The 20542-nt window shown below is 44.8% G+C and overlaps 1 protein-coding gene and 1 non-coding gene across 2 annotated transcripts in view; one reads left to right on the top strand and one right to left on the bottom strand.

Annotated features, from left to right (window-relative positions):
* Nucleotides 1-4948: 4948 nt before the first annotated feature.
* trnag-ccc (transfer RNA glycine (anticodon CCC)) lies at nt 4949-5019 on the bottom strand. The gene has a single exon. It is a non-coding gene; the product is annotated as a tRNA-Gly (tRNA).
* Nucleotides 5020-5328: 309 nt separating this feature from the next.
* acsl3b (acyl-CoA synthetase long chain family member 3b) overlaps nt 5329-20542 on the top strand; it is a 34184-nt gene continuing 18970 nt past the window's right edge. The window contains exons 1-6 of the mRNA XM_063218587.1: nt 5329-5486; nt 13140-13853; nt 14097-14274; nt 17071-17180; nt 19181-19319; nt 19869-20019. Of these exons, the coding sequence (XP_063074657.1) occupies nt 13503-13853; nt 14097-14274; nt 17071-17180; nt 19181-19319; nt 19869-20019 (929 nt within the window). The 5' untranslated portion in view covers nt 5329-5486; nt 13140-13502. The remainder of the gene's footprint in view (nt 5487-13139; nt 13854-14096; nt 14275-17070; nt 17181-19180; nt 19320-19868; nt 20020-20542) is intronic.

The raw sequence follows: 20542 nt of genomic DNA, 5'->3' as shown, positions 1-20542 counted from the left end.
TGCCCCCCTGGCACTCGGAAAATTACTCAATTCCGTGTGTGTAATGCCTCTGTCATCACCCTATTCCCATCAGCTCCTCAGCAAGCCTTACCAATCCCTCCAGACATCAGAAATCATGATGTAAGCCTAGGATGACATCAAGACATTGGGAACCCCCAGGCTAACTGGCAATGACTCAATCATCGTTCAACAATTATTTGGATTAAAACTGAACAGAACAGGTAAGATTATAGCCATTCTTGTAGATCGTATGCAGCGCTCATGAGTGTTCTTGGCTAAAAAGCATTCTCCAACATCAAAGTTGTATAAATTAGAGTAGAAGTACTCTTACAGATGCAATTACATCAGTAGACAGTATATTACAACGTTGAAACGATTTAATATCATACCACTGCGGTTGTAATTACATATGTAAAAGTAATTCCACTTCTACTTTATAGAACTCTTTCCAACATAAAAGTTTTCATTCTAAGGATCAAGCCAATCCCCAATCAAGAATCTGTCTACTGATATGGCACATTAGTAATTAAGTAGCTTAATTAAAGGAGCACTCCAGCCAATTTCAATATGCTGTTTATTGCTCACTACCCTTGACTTGTCAGTACACAGTGCTGCATTTTTTGGCTCAGCCCTTTCTGAGATCTGAGCTATACTGGGGGCAGCTTTTGTTTACATTTTAAAAAAAACCTTAACGTAGGCCTATTCCAAATATTTTCCCAAAATGTATCGCTGTTTGCTAGTTGTCTGCTGATGTTACATAACCTTTTGGATGTTTTTGGGAATAAATCAAGATGTTTTTTTGAAATGTAAACAAACACTTGCCCCCATTACAATGACCAGGATCTCGGTAAAGCCTGAAGAAAAAATAAATCTCAGGTACTGAGGAGTCCATGGTAGTGTGAGCATTACAACCGCATGTTGAAATTGGCTGAAGTTACCCTTTAAATGTCTTTAATAGTACTGCAGCCCTATACCGTGAATGCAGTGTGAATTCTTGAAATTTTCAAAAAAGCCTATATGTCAATCGTTTTGTGCTAGATGTTGATGCAGGCATTGTAGAAGTGGGCAAGTAGTAGATCACGCTGCTATGTTTGCTATGTGAAAAGAGAAAAAGACTCTTGTTGTCAGCGATAGAGGCCGGGGAGTAGAGGTGCCTGCCGCCGGGACTCGAATCAGGACTTCTTGGGGTATTCTGGGTCTTTGACTGCATGAAGAGAGGGTTTGGAGGGATGCAGTGTTAATCTGGAGATATACAGTAGGCTCAAGGTGCTCTTTGGTAAAAAAAAAAGGGGTGAACTGAAAATGAGTTATCCAAGGCAGTCTTGAACAGAGTTAAAATAGCGTTGATATAATGACTAATTCATCATTGATTCATGAAAGTTAAAATAAGTTTAATACAATGGCTAAATCATCATTCATTCATTAAAACACATATTTTATTGAAATGATGATTTAGCCATTATACTAAAGCTATTTCAAAGTTGTCAATGAGGTCCTTGGATACCTTATCTTATTTGACTGTTACCTCTTTGTGTGGAGGTCAGAACCCCGTAACTCCAGAAGGCCTGGCTTTGCGCCAGTGAGGCAACTCTTCACTACAAATGGTGTCAGAAGTGACAGGGGCGCTGCCAGGAATTTTGGGCCCCATGAAAGATTCGAATTTCGGCCCCCCTTATGGGCCCCTGTCAGTGCTGTCAGTACTTGGGCCCTTAGAATCTGTAACACCTTTCCCCCCTTGCAGCACCCATGAGAAGTGACATGACTTGCCGTGAGGCCATCAGAGCCACACATATTGTGTTTGAGCCATAATTTGACCCGATAGGCACAAAAATAGTCAACAGAATGGCATCCATTGCATTCAGTGCAAGGGGAAAATACTGTACACCCTCCTCTTTGAAAGTAAAAGAGAGAAGCTGGTTCAGTTTTCAGGTTGCCTTTTGGTGTCACAATTTCAGTGAGACTTTCACTTTCTGCACTTGCCTCATGCTACAGTTGTATCATAGTTGTATGCTGTTTGAATTTGAGACTATATGGTAGCCTACTTGTTTCATTTCAGACCACATGCATTAAACATTGATGGTCAATTTGAAATATGTGTTTATCAATGCCTTTTCCAAGCCCTTGTGGTGCATGTCTGCCTAAAATTAGTCCAGTCCAGCAGATATTGAAGTGTAAGTGCATTATTGTTGTGCCACTGTGTCCTACCTTTGTTTCATCTACGAAAAATATTACTGCACTGTTTTTTGTTACCATCGACATGCCAGTATTTTTCTTTTTTACATTTACCCCATGTTTTTACACGGTATGACATGTGCGTCAACACTTAACTGTGAGGTGTCAATAGATTACAGTCTCACTAAGTAGTAGTAGCTCATTTGATGTATACACAGTAATATGAAATAATATAAAATGGATGTCTGAAGGATAAATCTTTGAACTTCACAAGTCAGAGCAAGTAATTGTTGCCCTGCCTTGACTGATGAACTTGGCAAGACAGACTTTACATGTAATAGAACTGTTTTCTGCCTCTAGGGTTTGTCTAGTTGACATTAGGCATAGCATTGCACTGTACTGTTTTCCATCACACACAGTGTCAGAGGAAGAAGAGGGCCCTCTAGTGATCAAGTCCAATCAAGTCAAGTCAGCTTTTATTGTCAGTTTCTTTATATGCACAGGTCATGCAAGGAAATTGAAATTACGTTTTCTCTCTATACCATGAAGGACATAGACATACACAGGACTGACATTTACAGACTGACATCTAGTGCAGACAGGAATAGTAACAGTGATGGTTCAATACCAGTAAAGTGATGAAGTAATACATTAGCCTAGCACAGCCAGACCCGTACAGCAAAAAGCCCCCGGGAGCAAATTCAATTTGCGGTCGCTAGGGGCGTCTAGATTTCTAGGCTAGTAATAAATACTACTGAGCATTTAAAGGACCAGTTCAGTCAATTTCAACATGCAGTTGTAATGCTCACACTACCCTGGACTTGTCAGTACCTGAGGTTTTTTTTTCCTTCTTCTTCAGCCTTTTCCGAGATCTTGGTCATTGTAATATATAATGGGGGCAGCGCTTTGTTTACATTTCAAAAAACATTTTTATTTATTCCCAAAAACATCCGAAAGGTTATTCACATCAGCAGACAACTAGCAAACAGCGGTACCTTTTGGGAATATATTTGGAGTAGGCCTATGTTAATTTAAAAAAAAAAATGTAAACAAACACTGCCCCCATTAGAATAGCTCATATCTCGGAAAGGGCTTAGTCGAAAAATGTGGCATCACCGGGTACTGACAAGTCAAGGGTAGCGTGACCAGTACAACAGCATATTGAAATTGATTGAACTGGTCCTTTAACATTGGTGAGTGACAGTGATGGACCAGTGATAACCAGTACAATAAGTGATAGAGTAATAAATAACAATTTAACATTGGCATTGAACATTGAACATTGAACATTTAACATGTATAGGGGAAGAATAGAAGACAATAATAATACAAGTAGAATACAAATAAGTAAGTCAAGGCTATGCTGTACCTGTACACAGTGTAGTGATTTTATGTGATATAGCTTTGTTTAGCATTCAGTTCGTCTAGTCAGTGTTTTTCAAAGTGGGGGCTGGGGTTCTCTGGGGGGCTGCAAGGGTGTGCAAAGGGGGCCGTGGCAGGTTGAAAGGAAAAGTATTGCAAAACAAAAAGCCCTCATTTTTGCCATAGTCAACACTACTATATTTGCGACCCATGTCAGGGGGGCTGGAACTTACTGGTACTGTATACGGGGTGGGGGGTAGGGTAAAGTTTGGGAACCCCTGGTCTAGTTGACATAAGGCATTGTGTTATGCACTGCACTGCTTTCCATCACACACTGTCAGAGGAAGAAGAGGGCCCTCTACTGGTTTTAGTGTGATATAGCTTTTTTTTTAGCAGGAGAGGTGAATTGGGTAACGCAAAGCAGAGGCTTTATGGCATTTTTTTCTAAGTTGAGGATTTTTTGTAAGGCACGCAATGGATGCAATAGAAATAAGGTTGGTGAATTTGGTGAATATGTCATAAAGTGAAGTGAATTTAATGAAGATGTCATAATAAGCTGTAGAGCAATTTGTATGCACGGGGACAGGAATTTGAAATAAAAATGGTTAGCCTAACTAGTGAAATACAGTATGTGTGCATTAGGCCTGTGTGCTAATGTCCCTAAGTCAGTGTGTCTGACGCCAGGCTTGTCTCAACATGTCAGTTACAACTTCTTTAGTCAGTTACAACAAGCCTACAACTTCTGTTTTAGCACTCATTACATGGATGGTGATGGGCGCCAGTTATTTGGTCATACGACAAATTAAAAGGGTCCTCTGTTTATACTGGACCATCATCCTGAAACTGTGCAGCTGGCAATTGGCTGCCGTATAGGCCTAGGTATTTTTTCATTGTCTCACTGTTTTGTACAGTAGACCCATCTTTTTAGATATTTGTATGATTAGACCTGAGGTCTAATTTTTTTTCAAGTACAGTTTGTTGTTGTTAATGTTGCATGCTGACAGCTTTGGCCGAGCCCAGGGCAAAGGACCTAGCCTGGCTCTCACGCAGACCCTTCGTGCTTCGAAATTCTGGGCCCCCCTCTCCCAGGACAACTGACCCCTTTGTCCTCCGCTGTCCAGATCGAGGTGCCTTAAGGTGGGGGGTTTGTCTAGGGAAGGCTGAAGCCCTGGGCCATATCCGATCAGGGCCATCATAATACTAATAATAGGCCTATAATATTGTTTCCCCATGGAGTTCTCCAACTGTAAGATAGGCCTATTATTCTGCATCTTCTGCATCTTCATGATGACTGTTTTTATCAGGTTTTTATCTCTCTTGTGACCTACGTGCATCTATTGCAACATCTGTTTACTTTAAAGGTTTAGAATAAAGATACTGAAAATAAAGTAAGATTTTAGAAATAAAAATTTCGTGCGCCGCCCGGGAATCGAACCCGGGTCGCAAGAATGGGAATCTTGCATGATACCACTACACCAGCGGCGCCATGTCTGGTTGAGGTATATAGGTTATAATTGAACAATACTTTAGGGATTTCATATTTCATATGCAATTTTGTATTTCTACTAAGTTCAAACATTCCACATTTGAACTATAACTGGCGATTAATCATCTCGAATGATTCCTTTACATAGCACATTTAGCTGCTAATATCACAACCCCTGTCTGACCGTGGGTAACCCCACGAACGTCACGGCAGCCCCAAGCACGCGCCACCCTTAAACATCCAATCACAGACCAAGGAGCAGCCTGTGGCTTGACAACGTCTGCCATCACTTCCGGACTGAAACGAGGGCCGGGGAGTGAAAGCAGATCGACTCAGAAAAAAATAATCATCACACACTTACTACAAAGCAGTTTCATCACACATTCTTCTACTGACCCCGTGTTCAGAGGCACTCCACTAGTTTTATTGGGGACCCTGAAGGACTCAGTGATCAAAGCTCAATACGGTGAGGTTTCATTGTTTGAATTGAGTTGCTACAGATGTGCGATGTTGCGGTGGCGGCTTTATGCAACCTACAGAAACAAATCAATGATAACTGTTAGCCTAGTAGTAGCTAACGTCATTGTTTCGGACTGTGTGACTATTGTGGTACTGAACTGATGCTTCTGGCAAGTTTTTGTCTGCTGTAGATTCCTAGTAGTCTGTTGCTTCCACATAAGCGACCGTCAGATTGTAACTAATCACAATCCATCAGTGGTTCTAAAAATGTCTTGCATCCAACCACCCAGCTGGTCCATTGAGCACAGTCGAACATTATCCGCCTGTTATCTCTACAATCAGCTTTGAAATAGTTCACGAGACCACGTTTTTTAAGCATTTGGCACGAGCAGCGCCAAATCTGTATTTTTCAATTTTACTGGCGTCTGTTAAACAGTGCCATAGCCTGACGTTGTGTTCAAATTGGGTCGCTGATCATAGCTAGCTAGCCAGCCGTCCTAGTCGCCCAGCTGAATGGCTTATGCCAACAGCAGCATATCTGCTAACTATGATATCGGCTAGCTTCGACGTCATCTGGTTTGCCAGGTTATGTTGAGACGTTGACCCGTTTGTTAGACGGGGCAGATCATTATTATTAAGTTTATCTTATCCTACTGACATCTCCACATTAACATGCCTATCTCGAGCGCTTTTTGGGATCAGTATGCCCGTGACAAGAGCATTCTCAGTTAGACTAGACTACACACGTGAGCTGTCACATCATCTGTATGCATCTCACCATTAAAATAATAAGAAATACTATTATGATCACAGTTTTCATACAATATCAAGTGCGGTGGCGTGTCAGTTGTATGTTCGTAACTAGCATGATGGTTGTGTGATAGTGACCGTCTTAATTTGTAAACAAACGCACTCGACCCGATTCATCCTTGTTTTACGGCAACAAGTCGTCAATCGCTTAAATGGTTAAAAATATGTTAGTAGTCTTTTTGACAAATTAAAGACATCGTGTTAAACATGAATTATTAAACCGTCCCTTCCGTCTTTCATATCGCCACCACAACCAGTCTTGTCTAAAGTCATGTGTGGAATCGCTGTGTCATGACTTTCTCCATTTTCCCGTGTGATTTCTGGTCCTTGGTCACTTTCTATTCAGTATTCTAGAATATAAGGATTTCTTGTAAGACACAAACCATGGAAATCCAGAAATAAGGTTTGGTGATTCCTCACGCAAGTTAGCTGTGCTGTAGGGAATGTGACATTCAGTTGTGTAACCCAAGTCTCAGTGCCTGTCTACTTTTATAAGCTGTTCATGCCGCTTCACCAGGCACAGCTGTTTTGACTACTTTTGTTATCGTGTCTGGAGCTGTGCTGTTTGCTTCAAGGCACAATTTAGCTGGGTGATCATGTATGTGAAGCATGGGACACACAGGCCCATCGCAGAATATCATCATTTTCCAACACACACACACACACACACACACACACACACACACACACACACACACACACACACACACACACACACACACACACACACACACACACACACACACACACACACACACTGAGTCGGTGGACCAGTCTGTCAGGTCTGATCAGACCATGTTCATCACTCTATTTAGCTCGATACAGTCACATTACAGCAAAGTTCAACTAGTGGGTTACTACTGGCCTAACACTACACAGATAGCTAAAGAGGTGTGTCTGTGTGCACCATGCATGGCATGCATTTGAACGTGTGGTGCATGTGTGTGAGTGTCCACCGAGCAGGCGTGCTCATGTGTATGGCATGCATCATCATCATCATCATGATGATCATGTGCATGCATAAGGGAGAAAGCGAGAACAAGCCACCATCTAACTGTTCATATCTGTGGATGAATTTTAACCACCCTCATCATCATCCTGCACCCTCCTCCTCCTCAAAACAGGCCACGCAGTGCCTGCAGCTACATTTCAAGATGGCAGCACCCAGATGAGGGGAGACTGAGAACTCTGAGAGAGAGAGAGCAAGAAAGAAAGATGAGAAGAAAGTAAGCCATTCCAGGTGGTGACTCTTCTGTAGACAGTTTTTTTTTTTTTACTACGTTTACCCACAGTTGCACTTGCGGTATCAGTGCTTCCGCCATTAGAGATAAGCCCCAGTAGTTGACAGTAGATAGCAAATACTACGCTGGCGATAACAGGCAGGCAGGCAGGCAGGCAGGCAGGCAGCCATGGCCCCTGACGGCTTTCGCTGGCCCAGGACAGCCATCTGAAATGGCCCTCCCATCCAATACATACAGGTGTAATGAAAACCTTATTTTGGACTCCCTGTCTCCATGATCCCGGGACAACTGACCCATATGTCCCTCCCCCCCTGGCGGCTTCCCTACAGCCAGCCAGTCAGCCTCTGTGTCAGCCACTGTGAGGGAGCCAGCTGATAGTACTGTCTGTAGATAGAGATACTGCTCACGTCTTATCTTGACAGTGGCATTGAGGGGCAGTCAATGGTAATAATTAGGGATGGGATATCGGTATCGGTGTATCGGTATCGGGTTCAGATATCAACATATTTTCAGAGATCGGATCGGATCGGAATTTTCCCAAAGTATCGGAATTTTCAAAGGACTGATATTGAGCCAGGTGTAATGATAATTTGAAGTCATAACACTTGCATATTAGTTGTCAGGATGGGATTGCTACTTTTTTCCTTGATACTTTCACTTTTGAATTGGTTTCCTGTTCTTCTGACTTCCTTTTCTGACCAACTAGTCATCTTGGGCCTACCTCAAGTTGAAATTCATGCATATATGAGGTTTTGGTATTGGATCGGAGTAGTATCGGTATCGGCAGATATCCAAATTTAGATATCAGGATCGGATCGGAAGTGAAAAAATGTGTATCGGTGCATCCCTAGTAATAATGTGGACATGTTTGAACCATGTGAAGTGAAGTAATACAAGAATGTGTGGCCTATGTGTCAGGTCTGATGGCTCGTGTGTGTGTGTGGAATTTCGGTTCAGTTCTTGAAACTGGAGGAGTTACATTTTGCATGGGAGCACTTCAGCTGGCTGCCGGGCTGGGATACAGTGCAACTCAAACATCTGGACAGCCAAGGTGGACATGTTCATGTTCATGTGTGGAAGGTGGGCCATGCATGGTGGCCTTGGCAGCTGGTGTGTGTGTGTGGTGTGTGTTTGGGTGTGTGCACGCTTATGTGTGCACATGTGCAGTTGCGTGTGTACACTTGCGTGCGCACACTTGCGTGCGCTTGCATGCATGTGTCTTTACAAGCGCGTGTGTGTGTGTGTGTGTGTGTGTGTGTGTGTGTGTGTGTGTGTGTGTGTGTGTGTGTGTGTGTGTGTGTGTGTGTGTGTGTGTGTGTGTGTGTGTGTGTGTGTGTGTGTGTGTGTGTGTGTGTTTGCGTGTGTAAGCATGTGTGTCAGTTTCTCCTATCCTCTCGTCCCGTCTGGCTGCAGGCTGTTGTGTGGGGGCTGTGCTGCAATGCAGGTGAGGCGTATTAGGTTTCCAGCAGCCCATGGGGGACCCCATACCTGTACCTTTGGCTGTCTGCCCTCTGTGTTCCTCCCTTCACAAACTCCATGTGAAACATCTCTCTCTCTCTCTCTCTCTCTCTCTCTCTCTCTCTCTCTCTCTCTCTCTCTCTCTCTCTCTCTCTCTCTCTCTCTCTCTCTCTCTCTCTTTCTCTCTTTCTCTCTCTCTCTCTCTCTCTCTCTCTCTCTCTCTCTTGCTCTCTCTTTCTTGCTCTCTCTTTCTTGCTTTCTCTTTCTTGCACACTCACTCACTCACTCACCATCTCTCTTTCTCTCTTACAAGGACAGCCCCTTTAAAACGGTTGTGTCTGTGTTTGCCTTGGCAAGCTTGTTGACATTAATACAGTGCACTGGGCTGGCGAGTACAGCCACTTCCAGAAGATGGGGTTTGACATTAATGAGTTGTTGTGTTACTCCCGGAAGTGTTTATCAATCAGGTGTCAGGTGTCCCCTTTGAGAATAGTGTTGTGTAGCAGGTAGCATCTGTCTGGTCTGAAGGGTAACATTGGAGGTGAGACAGAAGGTGATGGGGAGGATTTCCAAGAATAAGAGGCTGCACTGCATATCTGTGTTCATTGTGACACAGCACTCCACAGCACACAATGCAATTGCATTTATGCCTTACCTGTGCAAGGGGGCAACTACCAATAGCGCCCCAAAGGAGCAGTCCGGCACCATGCTCAGGTTACCTCTGTCATAGAGGAGGATGGGGGTTCTGTCATAGAGGAGGATGATTACTCCCTCTCCCCAACCTGGCGGATCAGGAGTTAGGATACAAGTCGGATGCCCTAACCACTTACCCATGACTGCCCATATGAAATCAACAACCCCAGCACAGTGTACCCTGTTGGAACAGGTTACTGGGCAGGACTTGAAAGCCTCAGTCAGTCAGCAAGGCCTCTCCACTTGACATTTCTTCCCCCTTAGTCAAGGACTCATGGTGATAGAATTGTCCTTAAGAGTTCATTCTTGTTTGCACTTCTACTGGTTACTACCATGTTTCTACACCCACACAACGGTATTCTAAAATAAACCTGTGTGAGTTTCATGTACAGTATATCAATGTGCTACTAGTTTACTACTGCTACTCATGTTTGAAATGAATGGCACTAGGGGTGTAAATCACAGCCTCCATGACGATATGATTCAATATCGATATCTTATTATTCGATGCGATACGATTCGATTATTTTCTAGGCTTAAAAATGCCCCACGATACGATGCGATTCAATTCAATGTTTTTCCCGATTAATTTTCCACTTCTATTATGTTACTGGGCAGGGGCCAGCGAATCGATTATTTTTGATACTTAAGACAGCCCCACGATGCGATACGATTCGATTCAAACATCAGAATGTATCGTGATATATCGATACATTTCGATATTATTTACACCCCTAAATGGCACTGTGGCTGCTTTGGCAGTCATCTCTGGGCAATATGTGTGATTGCTTCTCAAGAATATGGAGCTGAACATCAATGGAATAGTGAAGACTTATATTCTATTCTATTCTATTCTATTCTATTGGAAGTAACAGCACTTTTGCAACACACAATTACACTAAAATATTTCAAAACGGTTAGGGAATGAAAGCTATAGTGTTAGTATAGTGGGTTATGCCAGGCAGGTTGGCAAAACCAGACAGGCAGTCAATCTCGTTCCCATTTCCTTGATTGACTGTGTACAAATGTGGGTGGGTGTTTGGTCATGCTGTATGTTTGAGTGAGTGATTGAGTGAGTGTCTGTGTGAAGAGGCAGGCAGGCAGGCAGGCAGGCAGGCAGGCAGGCAGGCAGGCAGGCAGGCAGGCAGGCAGGCAGGCAGGCAGGCAGGCAGGCAGGCAGGCAGGCAGGCAGGCAGGCAGGCAGGCAGGCAGGCACACCCCGGAATGTGGCCGTTGCCACTCCTTACGGGAGCATGATCACGCCGTCCTGTGATCCGGAACCAGAACAACCAGAGAGGGTTGTGTTTCAGGATGGGTGGGTCGGCCTCAGCCATGGCTGCCTTTTCCTTATCCCCCCACCCTGATTGCCTCCCTATTGCCTATACATGGGTTCTACATTTTTGTTTTGTCCTGACTGCGCGAAACTAACTGCACACAACTCAATCTCTGATTGTTGGAAACCGCTGTCGGTCAAAAAACTAGCTTACGTGGTTGGCTGCCAGTGTCTTGCCCCGCCTCACAACATCGTGTTTACAAACACTGTGAACCCACGTATTGCCTCCCTTGACCCCCCCCCCCCAGGGCCCAGGGGCCACCGACTAAAGGAACAAGCTACTGACCGACCGAGGCTTTTTAGAATGGCTGGCCCTGCTGTTTAGAATGGCTGTCACTACTACTCTTGTTGTTATTGTTTGTCTGTGTCTTGTTCCATTTTAAATTGCTTGGCCGAGGCCATCCCTTGTCAGCTGCACCACGCACACACACACACACACAATATTGTGTTGTGTTTGCAGCTCTGTAACCAAGCACTCGTAGGCTTAAAAAATGGAATGAACATTTAATCAGGTTTGTTTTGTGTAACTGGTTTAGGAACAATCGCGGCATGCAAACTGACTTGCTGATCCTATGTTCATTAGTGGACAAGATGCACCTCAATTTGCAGGATGGCACCAACATCCCCCGGGTAGAGAGTGTTAAGAATGGGACAGTGCCAGTTGCTTTGCAATTGATTTCTAGTTGCCCAGAGTGACTGTGTCCCTCGGTTAACAGCTTTAAAATATTTGGGTGTCACATCACACAGGCACATGCGCACGCACACACAAACACACTCATGAATTATGCTGTAGAAGCTATAGACTCTGTAGCCATGGCTGCCCACATCTTGTGTGTCGCTTCAACAATAAGCCAGTCACACACACCCTCACACATTTATGTCACCCCCGACACACCCACACACAGTTAGCCACTGCTTTGTTGTCTTCCCGCCAAGTGATGATCCCAAGTTAGCATAGGCTTCACCCGATCCAGCTTACAAAGTGCTCATTGTGTTTCTCTCTCTCTCTCTCTCTCTCTCTCTCTCTCTCTCTCTCTCTCTCTCTCTCTCTCTCTCTCTCTCCCCGTTTCTTTCCTTTTTCCTCTGTCTCCTCTCTCTCTGTGCCTCTGATTCGTCTAATCCTCCAAATTATGCTTGGCACCGGCTTGTGGAACCACGTTTCATGCCTAGCGTATCTCTTTTGTTTACTCTACATGCTGTAATTGTATGCAAACAAAATGAAAAATCCCATCCGTAATAATTTTTTGTCAAACTTAATTATGGCAACTCTCTCATGACGCATGGCAATGAAAGTTGGCCTTTTCCGTAACTGCCAGTGTGTAATGTTTTAACAGATCTTTTACGCAAACCCTTATGAAAGGACGAATTGAACAGTCGTAACATCTGTAAAGAGCACATCCACAGTTGGTCGAAGAAGGCATTAATATCCGCCAAAGAATTGTATTCCCATTCTAAGAAAGCAGCACATGGCGCTGTGTACTGGCGATAGCCGTTTTATGTATTAGACTATGTGGTGACGTGCTATGCTTTTGTGCCGTGATGCAGGAGGAATGTGCGGCCATGTCTGCTGACAATTCGAGCTCCTTAAGACATTTTGATTTTTACATTTAAGGCCACTCTTATTAAAAAAAGGGGGCATAAAAAACTTGACATTTCATTTTTAACACTTAATTGATTTCACTCTAAACATCCAATTTGTGCCTACAAATTCATTTTTACAGACACACTGAATTTGGTTGTATGCATGCATGACATTGTTCTATTTCTTGCCAACTGTAAGCTACTTGGTAACCTTGAAGTACAGTGCTACAGACTGTCTCCGCTCGAAACTCTCCATTAATGTAGACACTGGCTCCGGCTCCATGTTCTCATGTCCACTGTCTGTTGTATAGGAAAACCAAAAAGGTTGGCGTCTGCGCCTAGACTTCGAACCGTGTATTGCTGGGAACGTCTACTCGCATAAAAAGCACGCCTTTTGTTCTATCCACTGACTTTAGTTCTTTTTTTCGGCTGCAATATGCATTTTTCGACACAAGCCTTGTGCGCATCATGTTGTGTTACTTTTCGTGTTACTGTTTGTTGTTCTCATATATGCTCTCTGTTGTTCTCATGTTTCTTATCGTAGGAACGGAAAACACCACTGAAGGAACTCATGAAGACCCAGACATCAGGCAGCTGAGGGGGACACCTGTGGACCCAAAGACTGACAGACCCGAAGACCCACACACACACATCACACGTACATCTACTTCCCCAGATCCAAAGCAAGAACCAAGGACCTATCGCCAACCACAAGCTAGCTAGCTAGTTAGGATTTTGAGGGAGAGGGTTTAAGGGGTTTGTTTTTTTGTTCTTCTCACAAGTCCCTCCCCACTCCCCTTCCCCAATCACAAACTAAGGGGACACATCTCCACCATCTTCCCCCCCCTGTGACCCGTTGTCTGTGTCATTGTCATCGTCTTTGTTTGTCGTCCTCGTTGTAACCGCCATGAAGCTTAAGGAGGACATGAGTCCTTTGCTGCTGCAAGTGTTCCGCTCGGTCGTGTGGGTCTACTCCGTCATCACCTTCCTCCCCTGGTACATGCTTTCCGGCGCCGGCACACAGCAGAACCGGGCCAAGCAGCTCAAGGCCTGCTCGGTGAGCGGGAGGCCTGCGGGCCCGTACCGGTCTTTGAACAGCGCGCAGCGGCTGGTGTCGGCGCTGCACGAGGGCGTGGACACGCTGGACAAGGTGTTCGAGTACGCGGCGCGCCACTTCCCCGAGAGGGACTGCCTCGGCACGCGGGAGCTACTGAGTGAGGAGGACGAGCTGCAGCCCAACGGCAAGATCTTCAAGAAGGTGAGAGGGGGGGAGAGGAGCGGAGATGCATGGTTTAGACACAGACACACAGACATACATGGTTTACGCACGCACGCACACACGCACGCACACACACACACAGAAATACACACACACTCTCTGAGAGGGAAACATATGGACAAACACACACATGCACACAAGTCCTCTAGAATCTTTGATGTGAACCACCTAAAGTCTGAGCCTAAAAGCCCCTGCCATTGACCCGTGTTTGTTCACTTGCAGGTGATCCTTGGGGAGTACCAGTGGACGTCGTATGAGCAGGCCTTCAGGGCGGCACAGCACTTCGGCAGCGGCCTGGCAGCGCTAGGCCAGAAGCCCCAGTGCAACATCGCCATCTTCTGCGAGACGCGGGCAGAGTGGATCATCGCCGCCCAGGCCTGCTTCATGTACAACTTCCCAGGTGAGCAGATCGATGGGTGGCTGCTCATTCCTGTGCAGTCCCTTCTGTCTACCTGTCAACCATGTAGATACAGGCCTATAGTAAAGTAGTCTATAGCTACAGTGTAATAGGCCTATTTTTCCCTAGCACCTGGGTTATTTATGCACAGTGCACCTCGCACTTCCAAGCTATAGTAGAATATTTGATCCTAGGTGAGGCACTATCCACCTTACTGTCCAAGGTTACAGTGACTATGCCATTACTATTTTGGGAGCAGTTGCTAGTGCTAAATCGTTCAGAAGGGCTATGGGCAGCCTAACAGGAAATAGCAGATCGGAAATGTTGTGATGGCACAAAACATTTTTGAAATGGGCAGGGTTATTTGGCATGGTGAGGCGATCAATAGATTGGTGCAGGTGTGATGAATCGACCCTAGATGAGGCACTATCCAGCTTATTATGGGCAGCAGTGGCTTACTGGTTAGGGAGTTGGACAGTAGATCAGAGGGTTGGAGGTTCGAATCCCACCTGTACCTCTCCCTACACCTTCATCCATGGCTGAAGTGCCCTTGAACAAGACACCTAACCCCACATTGCTCCAGGGATTGTAACCAATACCCTGTAAATAAGTGTATGTCGCTTTGGATAAGTGTCAGCTACAGTACAGTAAGTGTAATTCGAGGACTATCAGCCTAACTGGAACTAGCTGGTCAGAAATGCTGTGGTAGAGTTAACGTTGAAATAGACGGGATTAGTGGGCATGGTGATAAGGTGGATACATCAACCTCCTCCTGAGTGTTAGTTTGGGTTGGAATGTGTAGACTCTTCCTTAATATGAACAGACTAAGCTATCATTATTATAATTCATGGGAAATACCCAGAAAAATCCAGTCCAGGAGTTCTATTGACTGTGTTTAAAACTTACTTGTAGAGAGTTACTTGTGCACAATCCCTGGTGCTGAACAAAAAGATTACGTATTTTTTGAAAAAAGGTTCGCACACTTCTTTGGATTTTTCTTCTTGAAGTTATTTTTTCATCTTTTTATTTATTCATCCATTGGCCAATGGATGAATAAATAAATAAAAAGATGAAAAAATAACTTCAAGAAGAAAAATCCAAAGAAGTGTGCGAACCTTTTTTCAAAAAATGTGTTTAAAACTTAAGAAAATATTGAAGTTGAACAGGGAGGGCAGGCTTTTAGGGAGTTGTGACTTTTACGCATTTACTGATAAATGTGTAGGTTAAGGAAGAGGTCCTAACAGAGTATCTCGGTGCCGTCCCATGCCTCTGGTTAAAGAGAGTTAAAGAGAAAGAGGGTTTTTTTTCAGTTAAAGTTGTTCGCACTCTGAATAACTTGCCTCCTGACTGATTTGAGAAATCGGGTCAGGTGGTTACAGTTGCAAATTAGCCCTCAAATTACTCCACTGAGCTTCAGCGATGAACAGCTAGCCTCTGTGAGTGTCTGGACAAGCGGAGGAAGAGCCTGGCAGGCAACATGTGGATAAATTCACAGATGACTTGTTGGAGGGAACTTTTTAGGCTGTTGGCCGAGCAAGAAATGAAATACACACACACACACACACACACACGTCTTATTCCAACACTTTTTTCCAGCATGTGGTACTAACAACCCACATCACTTGACTCTTTTTGTGTTTCCAAGTTAGACAGGTGTATCCTGCTCTTCCAAAGTTTGTCTGCATAGACAAAACTAATTATATTAAAAAAATGTAATACCGCTGGCGCTGGGCGTAAACTGTAATTGGCTTTTGCCAAATACCACACCCCATTGCCTCTATGGACTATAATCATGGTTTAAGTCCTGCCAACATATCACTGCCTGCTATCATGGTTAGGGACAGCACACGAGGGACAGCCTGAGGCTACCTCTGGTACAATGCATGGAATGGCAACATTTATGCTTTAATTGTACATGGTCCCTAATAAACTGAATTGAAATGAATTTAATATTGTTTAAGCCACCGCTGGGTGTAAACTATAATTGGCTTTTTTTGCCAAAATACCACACCCATTTGCCTATGTTATAATCATGGTTTAAACCCTGCCAGCATATCACTGTCTGTAGTTAAGCATAAGAAAGTGCTGGCTTCTGATGCCTATGGCTTAAGTAGGCCTGCTGGTGAGGCGAGGGAGAGACAGATAGTGAGTGCTCCTCGAGCGTGACGTTGGGAATTTAGTGTGAACTCGTGACTCCCGCTGGCCTCAACAGTTCCTCGATGGGGTTGTGTAACTTAAGGGTTTTGAAACCGTCTGCTTCTGGCTTTTCTGGTGTTGCTTCATTGTGTGTGTGTGTGTGTGTGTGTGTGTGTGTGTGTGTGTGTGTGTGTGTGTGTGTGTGTGTGTGTGTGTGTGTGTGTGTGTGTGTGTGTGTGTGTGTGTGTGTGTGTTTATTTTGTGTGTGTTTATGTTGTGTGTGTACTCTTTGTGTGTGTTTTATTTTGTGTGTGTAACTCTTTGTGTGTGTAACTCTTTGTGTGTGTTTTATTTTGTGTGTGTTTTATTTTGTGTGTGTAACTCTTTGTGTGTGTTTTATTTTGTGTGTGTAACTCTTTGTGTGTGTTTTATTTTGTGTGTGTGTGTAACTCTTTGTGTGTGTTTTATTTTGTGTGTGTAACTCTTTGTGTGTGTTTTATTTTGTGTGTGTAACTCTTTGTGTGTGTTTTATTTTGTGTGTGTAACTCTTTGTGTGTGTTTTATTTTGTGTGTGTAACTCTTTGTGTGTGTTTTATTTTGTGTGTGTAACTCTTTGTGTGTGTTTTATTTTGTGTGTGTAACTCTGTGTGTGCGTGCTGACAGTGGTGACCCTGTACTCCACCCTGGGAGGCCCAGCCATCGCTCACGGGCTCAACGAGACAGAGATCACACACATCATCACCAGCAAAGACCTGCTACAGAGCAGACTGAAGGTAACACACACACACACACACACACACACACACACACACACACACACACACACACACACACACACACACACACACACACACACACACACACACACACACACACACAGACACATACACACACACACACACTCAACACACACCTGGTCTGTCTGTGCAAAAGTTCAATTGTAACCGTTGGCACTCCCAACAGGGAAATCATTCACATGCCAGGGAAACAGGAAGTGAACAAAGATCCTCCAGCTCAACATTTTCACGTGGCCACTGGTGTTGCGTCTTAGAACGAACTCCTAAAGCCGGGCTCAAACTACACGACTCTCGACTTTGTGTCCAGTTTTGACGTCGGGGTGCACCGCACACTAGAAGAGAATCGCAACTGTCAGTCTTATCCCCGATTGCAAACACAGAGACGATGCCCGACGTTCTATTTCCAGTTGCAAATATCAAACAGTGTTTGATTTCTACGATTTGCAATCGACGACTCTTTGAGCTGCCAAAATTCTATCTTAGAACGTCACACACAACAAGGAAATCTTGTCCGACAATCGCTTGCGATGGTTCTGGGGGTAACGTTTCACCGATTGTCGCAACCTGATGACCGCTGAGCTGTCAGAATGGAACACTGAGGCTGTTTCCCAATGCCCAGTGTTCTAGCCTTGCTAGGACGTGAAACGCCCAGTGATTGGATACTCTTTGGTGAACTCCAATCACTGGGCGTTTCACGTCTTAGCAAGGCTAGAACACTGGACATTGGGAAACGGGCTGAATTTCGCCTCTCTTCTACTTTCTGGTTTCGCCTGCACGTGTCCCTGGCGTGAGCGTTCCTCAGCTGCGCCCAGCACCCATTCCCAGAGGCCACCCAGACAGGGCTGGAAATAGCTGTGCAGACAGGGGCGATGCATGCCCCTAATAGTGCTTTAATCATTTAATGAAACCCATTTTCACTCTGTTGGAGCCAGCTGGGGTCGTCTCTCAATCTATGCCACTCTCTCTGTTTCTGTTTCTCTCTCGTTCACTCTCTCGCTCTCTCGTTCATGCTCTCGCTCTCTCGTTCACTCCCCCTCTCTCTCTCTCTCTCTCTCTCTCTCTCTCTCTCTGTCTCTCTCTGTCTCTCTCTCTCTCTGTCTCTCTCTCTCTCTCTCTCTCTCTCTCTCTCTCTCTCTCTCTCTCTCTCTCTCTCTCTCTCTGTCTATTTTTCTGTGTGTGTGTCTCTTTGACTCTCTGAACCTCTGTCTGTTCTTTTGTGACTGTCTATCTCTTGCTCTGCATCTCTCTAAATGTCTTCTAGCTGCCTGCCTCTAGCTCCCTCTCTCCCTCTCTGCCTCTCTGTTTCCCTCGCTCGCTCTGTGTCTCTGAATAGCTAGTGCAATCTCTCTCTCTTGAATACTTTTTCAATCTCTATCTTCTCTTCCTGCTAATGCTATTAATTTTGCTGTCTCTCATCGTGACCCTCTGCCCCTACAGTAATTGCCCTGCCTCTTCAGAACAGAATAGAACAGATTAGAATAGAATAGAATAGAATAGAACAGAATAAGAGTAAAAATATTACAAATAATGTATGTACTAACAGGAAACTACAAACTACTACATTATGCTATGAAGGACATCTGTTCAAACAGACAGACAACAGACGAACAGAGGACACATTTTTAAGACCAAGTCAGTAAGTCTTGCCAAGGATTTCCAAAGTCACACTGTTAAGTTACATGAAAAAGCCTTTAATGTGACACGTTGGGGGGGGGGGGAAGTGTCTCCGGATCCTGTCCAGGCCTATAAATAAACCTTCATTACTAGCGAATTTGGCTAGTAGCAGTTAAATCTTACTAACCATACATAGACTCACCATCAATCAAAGTGTACGTTTTTTTTGTCCTACCAGCGAAACTGAATTTTCACCAGCATTTGGCTGGTTGGCGGGTGTTAATGAGCCTATCCACTAAGTGTGTCTGTGTCTGTGTGTCTGTGTGTCTGTGTGTGTGTCTGTGTGTGTCTGTGTGTGTCAGGCTATTCTGCTGGAGGTGCCCCGTCTGCAGCATGTGATCGTGGTGGACAGCAAGCCCACCTCCTGGCCCGGCTTCCCCCGAGGAATCTCCGTACACAACATGTCCGCCGTGCAGGAGCTGGGGGCCAAGCCAGAGAACAGTAAGGGCCCCCTTTTCCCCTCTTCTTCCTGCCCATAGCTCTTACTGTGTATTATGGCTCATTATTTTGAAACTCTGTAGTCGGAAACGCCAACCTCTACCTCAGGAAAATGCAATAGAACAGGTACTTAGATTGGGGTTCTGAAACACCAACTCGTGTTTAACGAACTCTGAGTACACTGAACTGCTTTGAGTTTATGTTAGGAGAATGAACTATGCAGTAATACACGGTTATCTGATTGTGCACTTGTTTGCTGACAAATGTGTGCGTGCGTGTGTGTGCGTTTAAGCCAGAGAACAGTGAGGACCCCTTTTCTGTCGGTGAGCAGTGATGTTGTTATCTGATGATGTACTTGTGTGTGTGTGTGTGTGTGTGTGTGTGTGTGTGTGTGTGTGTGTGTGTGTGTGTGTGTGTGTGTGTGCGTGTCTGTGTGTGTGCGTGTGTGCGTGTGTGCGTGTCTGCGTGTCTGCGTGTCTGCGTGTCTGCGTGTCTGCGTGTCTGCGTGCATGCGTGCATGCGTGTGTGTGTGTGTGTGTGTGTCTCCTGCAGTGGCAAAGCCCCGTGCTCAGCCGCTCCCCTCTGACATCGCGGTCATCATGTACACCAGCGGCTCCACGGGGATCCCCAAGGGAGTCATGATCTCCCATAGCAACATCATCGCAGGCATCACCGGCATGGCCGAACGCATCCCCAACCTGGAGTAGGTCACACATGCACACATGCAGACGGGCACACATATACGCACACACATGTGCACGCACACCCAAACACACAGACAGGCACACACTATTCACAGCCTCCCAGTTCATCATTCCAGGCTTGATATTAACACACACACACACACACATTCATGGACTGCGAACATTTTAAATTCTTATTTTTCACAAGTTCACAACAATCCTCTGACACAGCTTCCATTCATAGTCATACGCATAGCTTCTCTTCCCTAATCCTCCACTTACTATCTCTCTCTCTCTCTCTCTCTCTCTTCTCTTTCTCTCTCTCTTCTCTTTCTCTCTCTCTTCTCTTTCTCTCTCTCTTTCTCTTTCTCTCTCTCTCTCTCTGTCTGTTTCACACTCTCTCCTCCTGATTAAGTCCATGTCATTTTTTCACTCTCTCTAGTTCATTCTTATTCTCTCTCTCTTGTATATTTTACTCTGCCTCTCTCACGTCACAATTCTTTTTTTGTTTTGCACACAATCCACTTTACTTGTCATTCTCTC

This window comes from Engraulis encrasicolus, chromosome 16 (genome assembly GCF_034702125.1).
Source record: "Engraulis encrasicolus isolate BLACKSEA-1 chromosome 16, IST_EnEncr_1.0, whole genome shotgun sequence".
NCBI lineage: Eukaryota > Metazoa > Chordata > Actinopteri > Clupeiformes > Engraulidae > Engraulis > Engraulis encrasicolus.
Note: the sequence above shows the minus strand (reverse complement) of the source record. Positions and strands in the feature narration are given on the sequence as shown.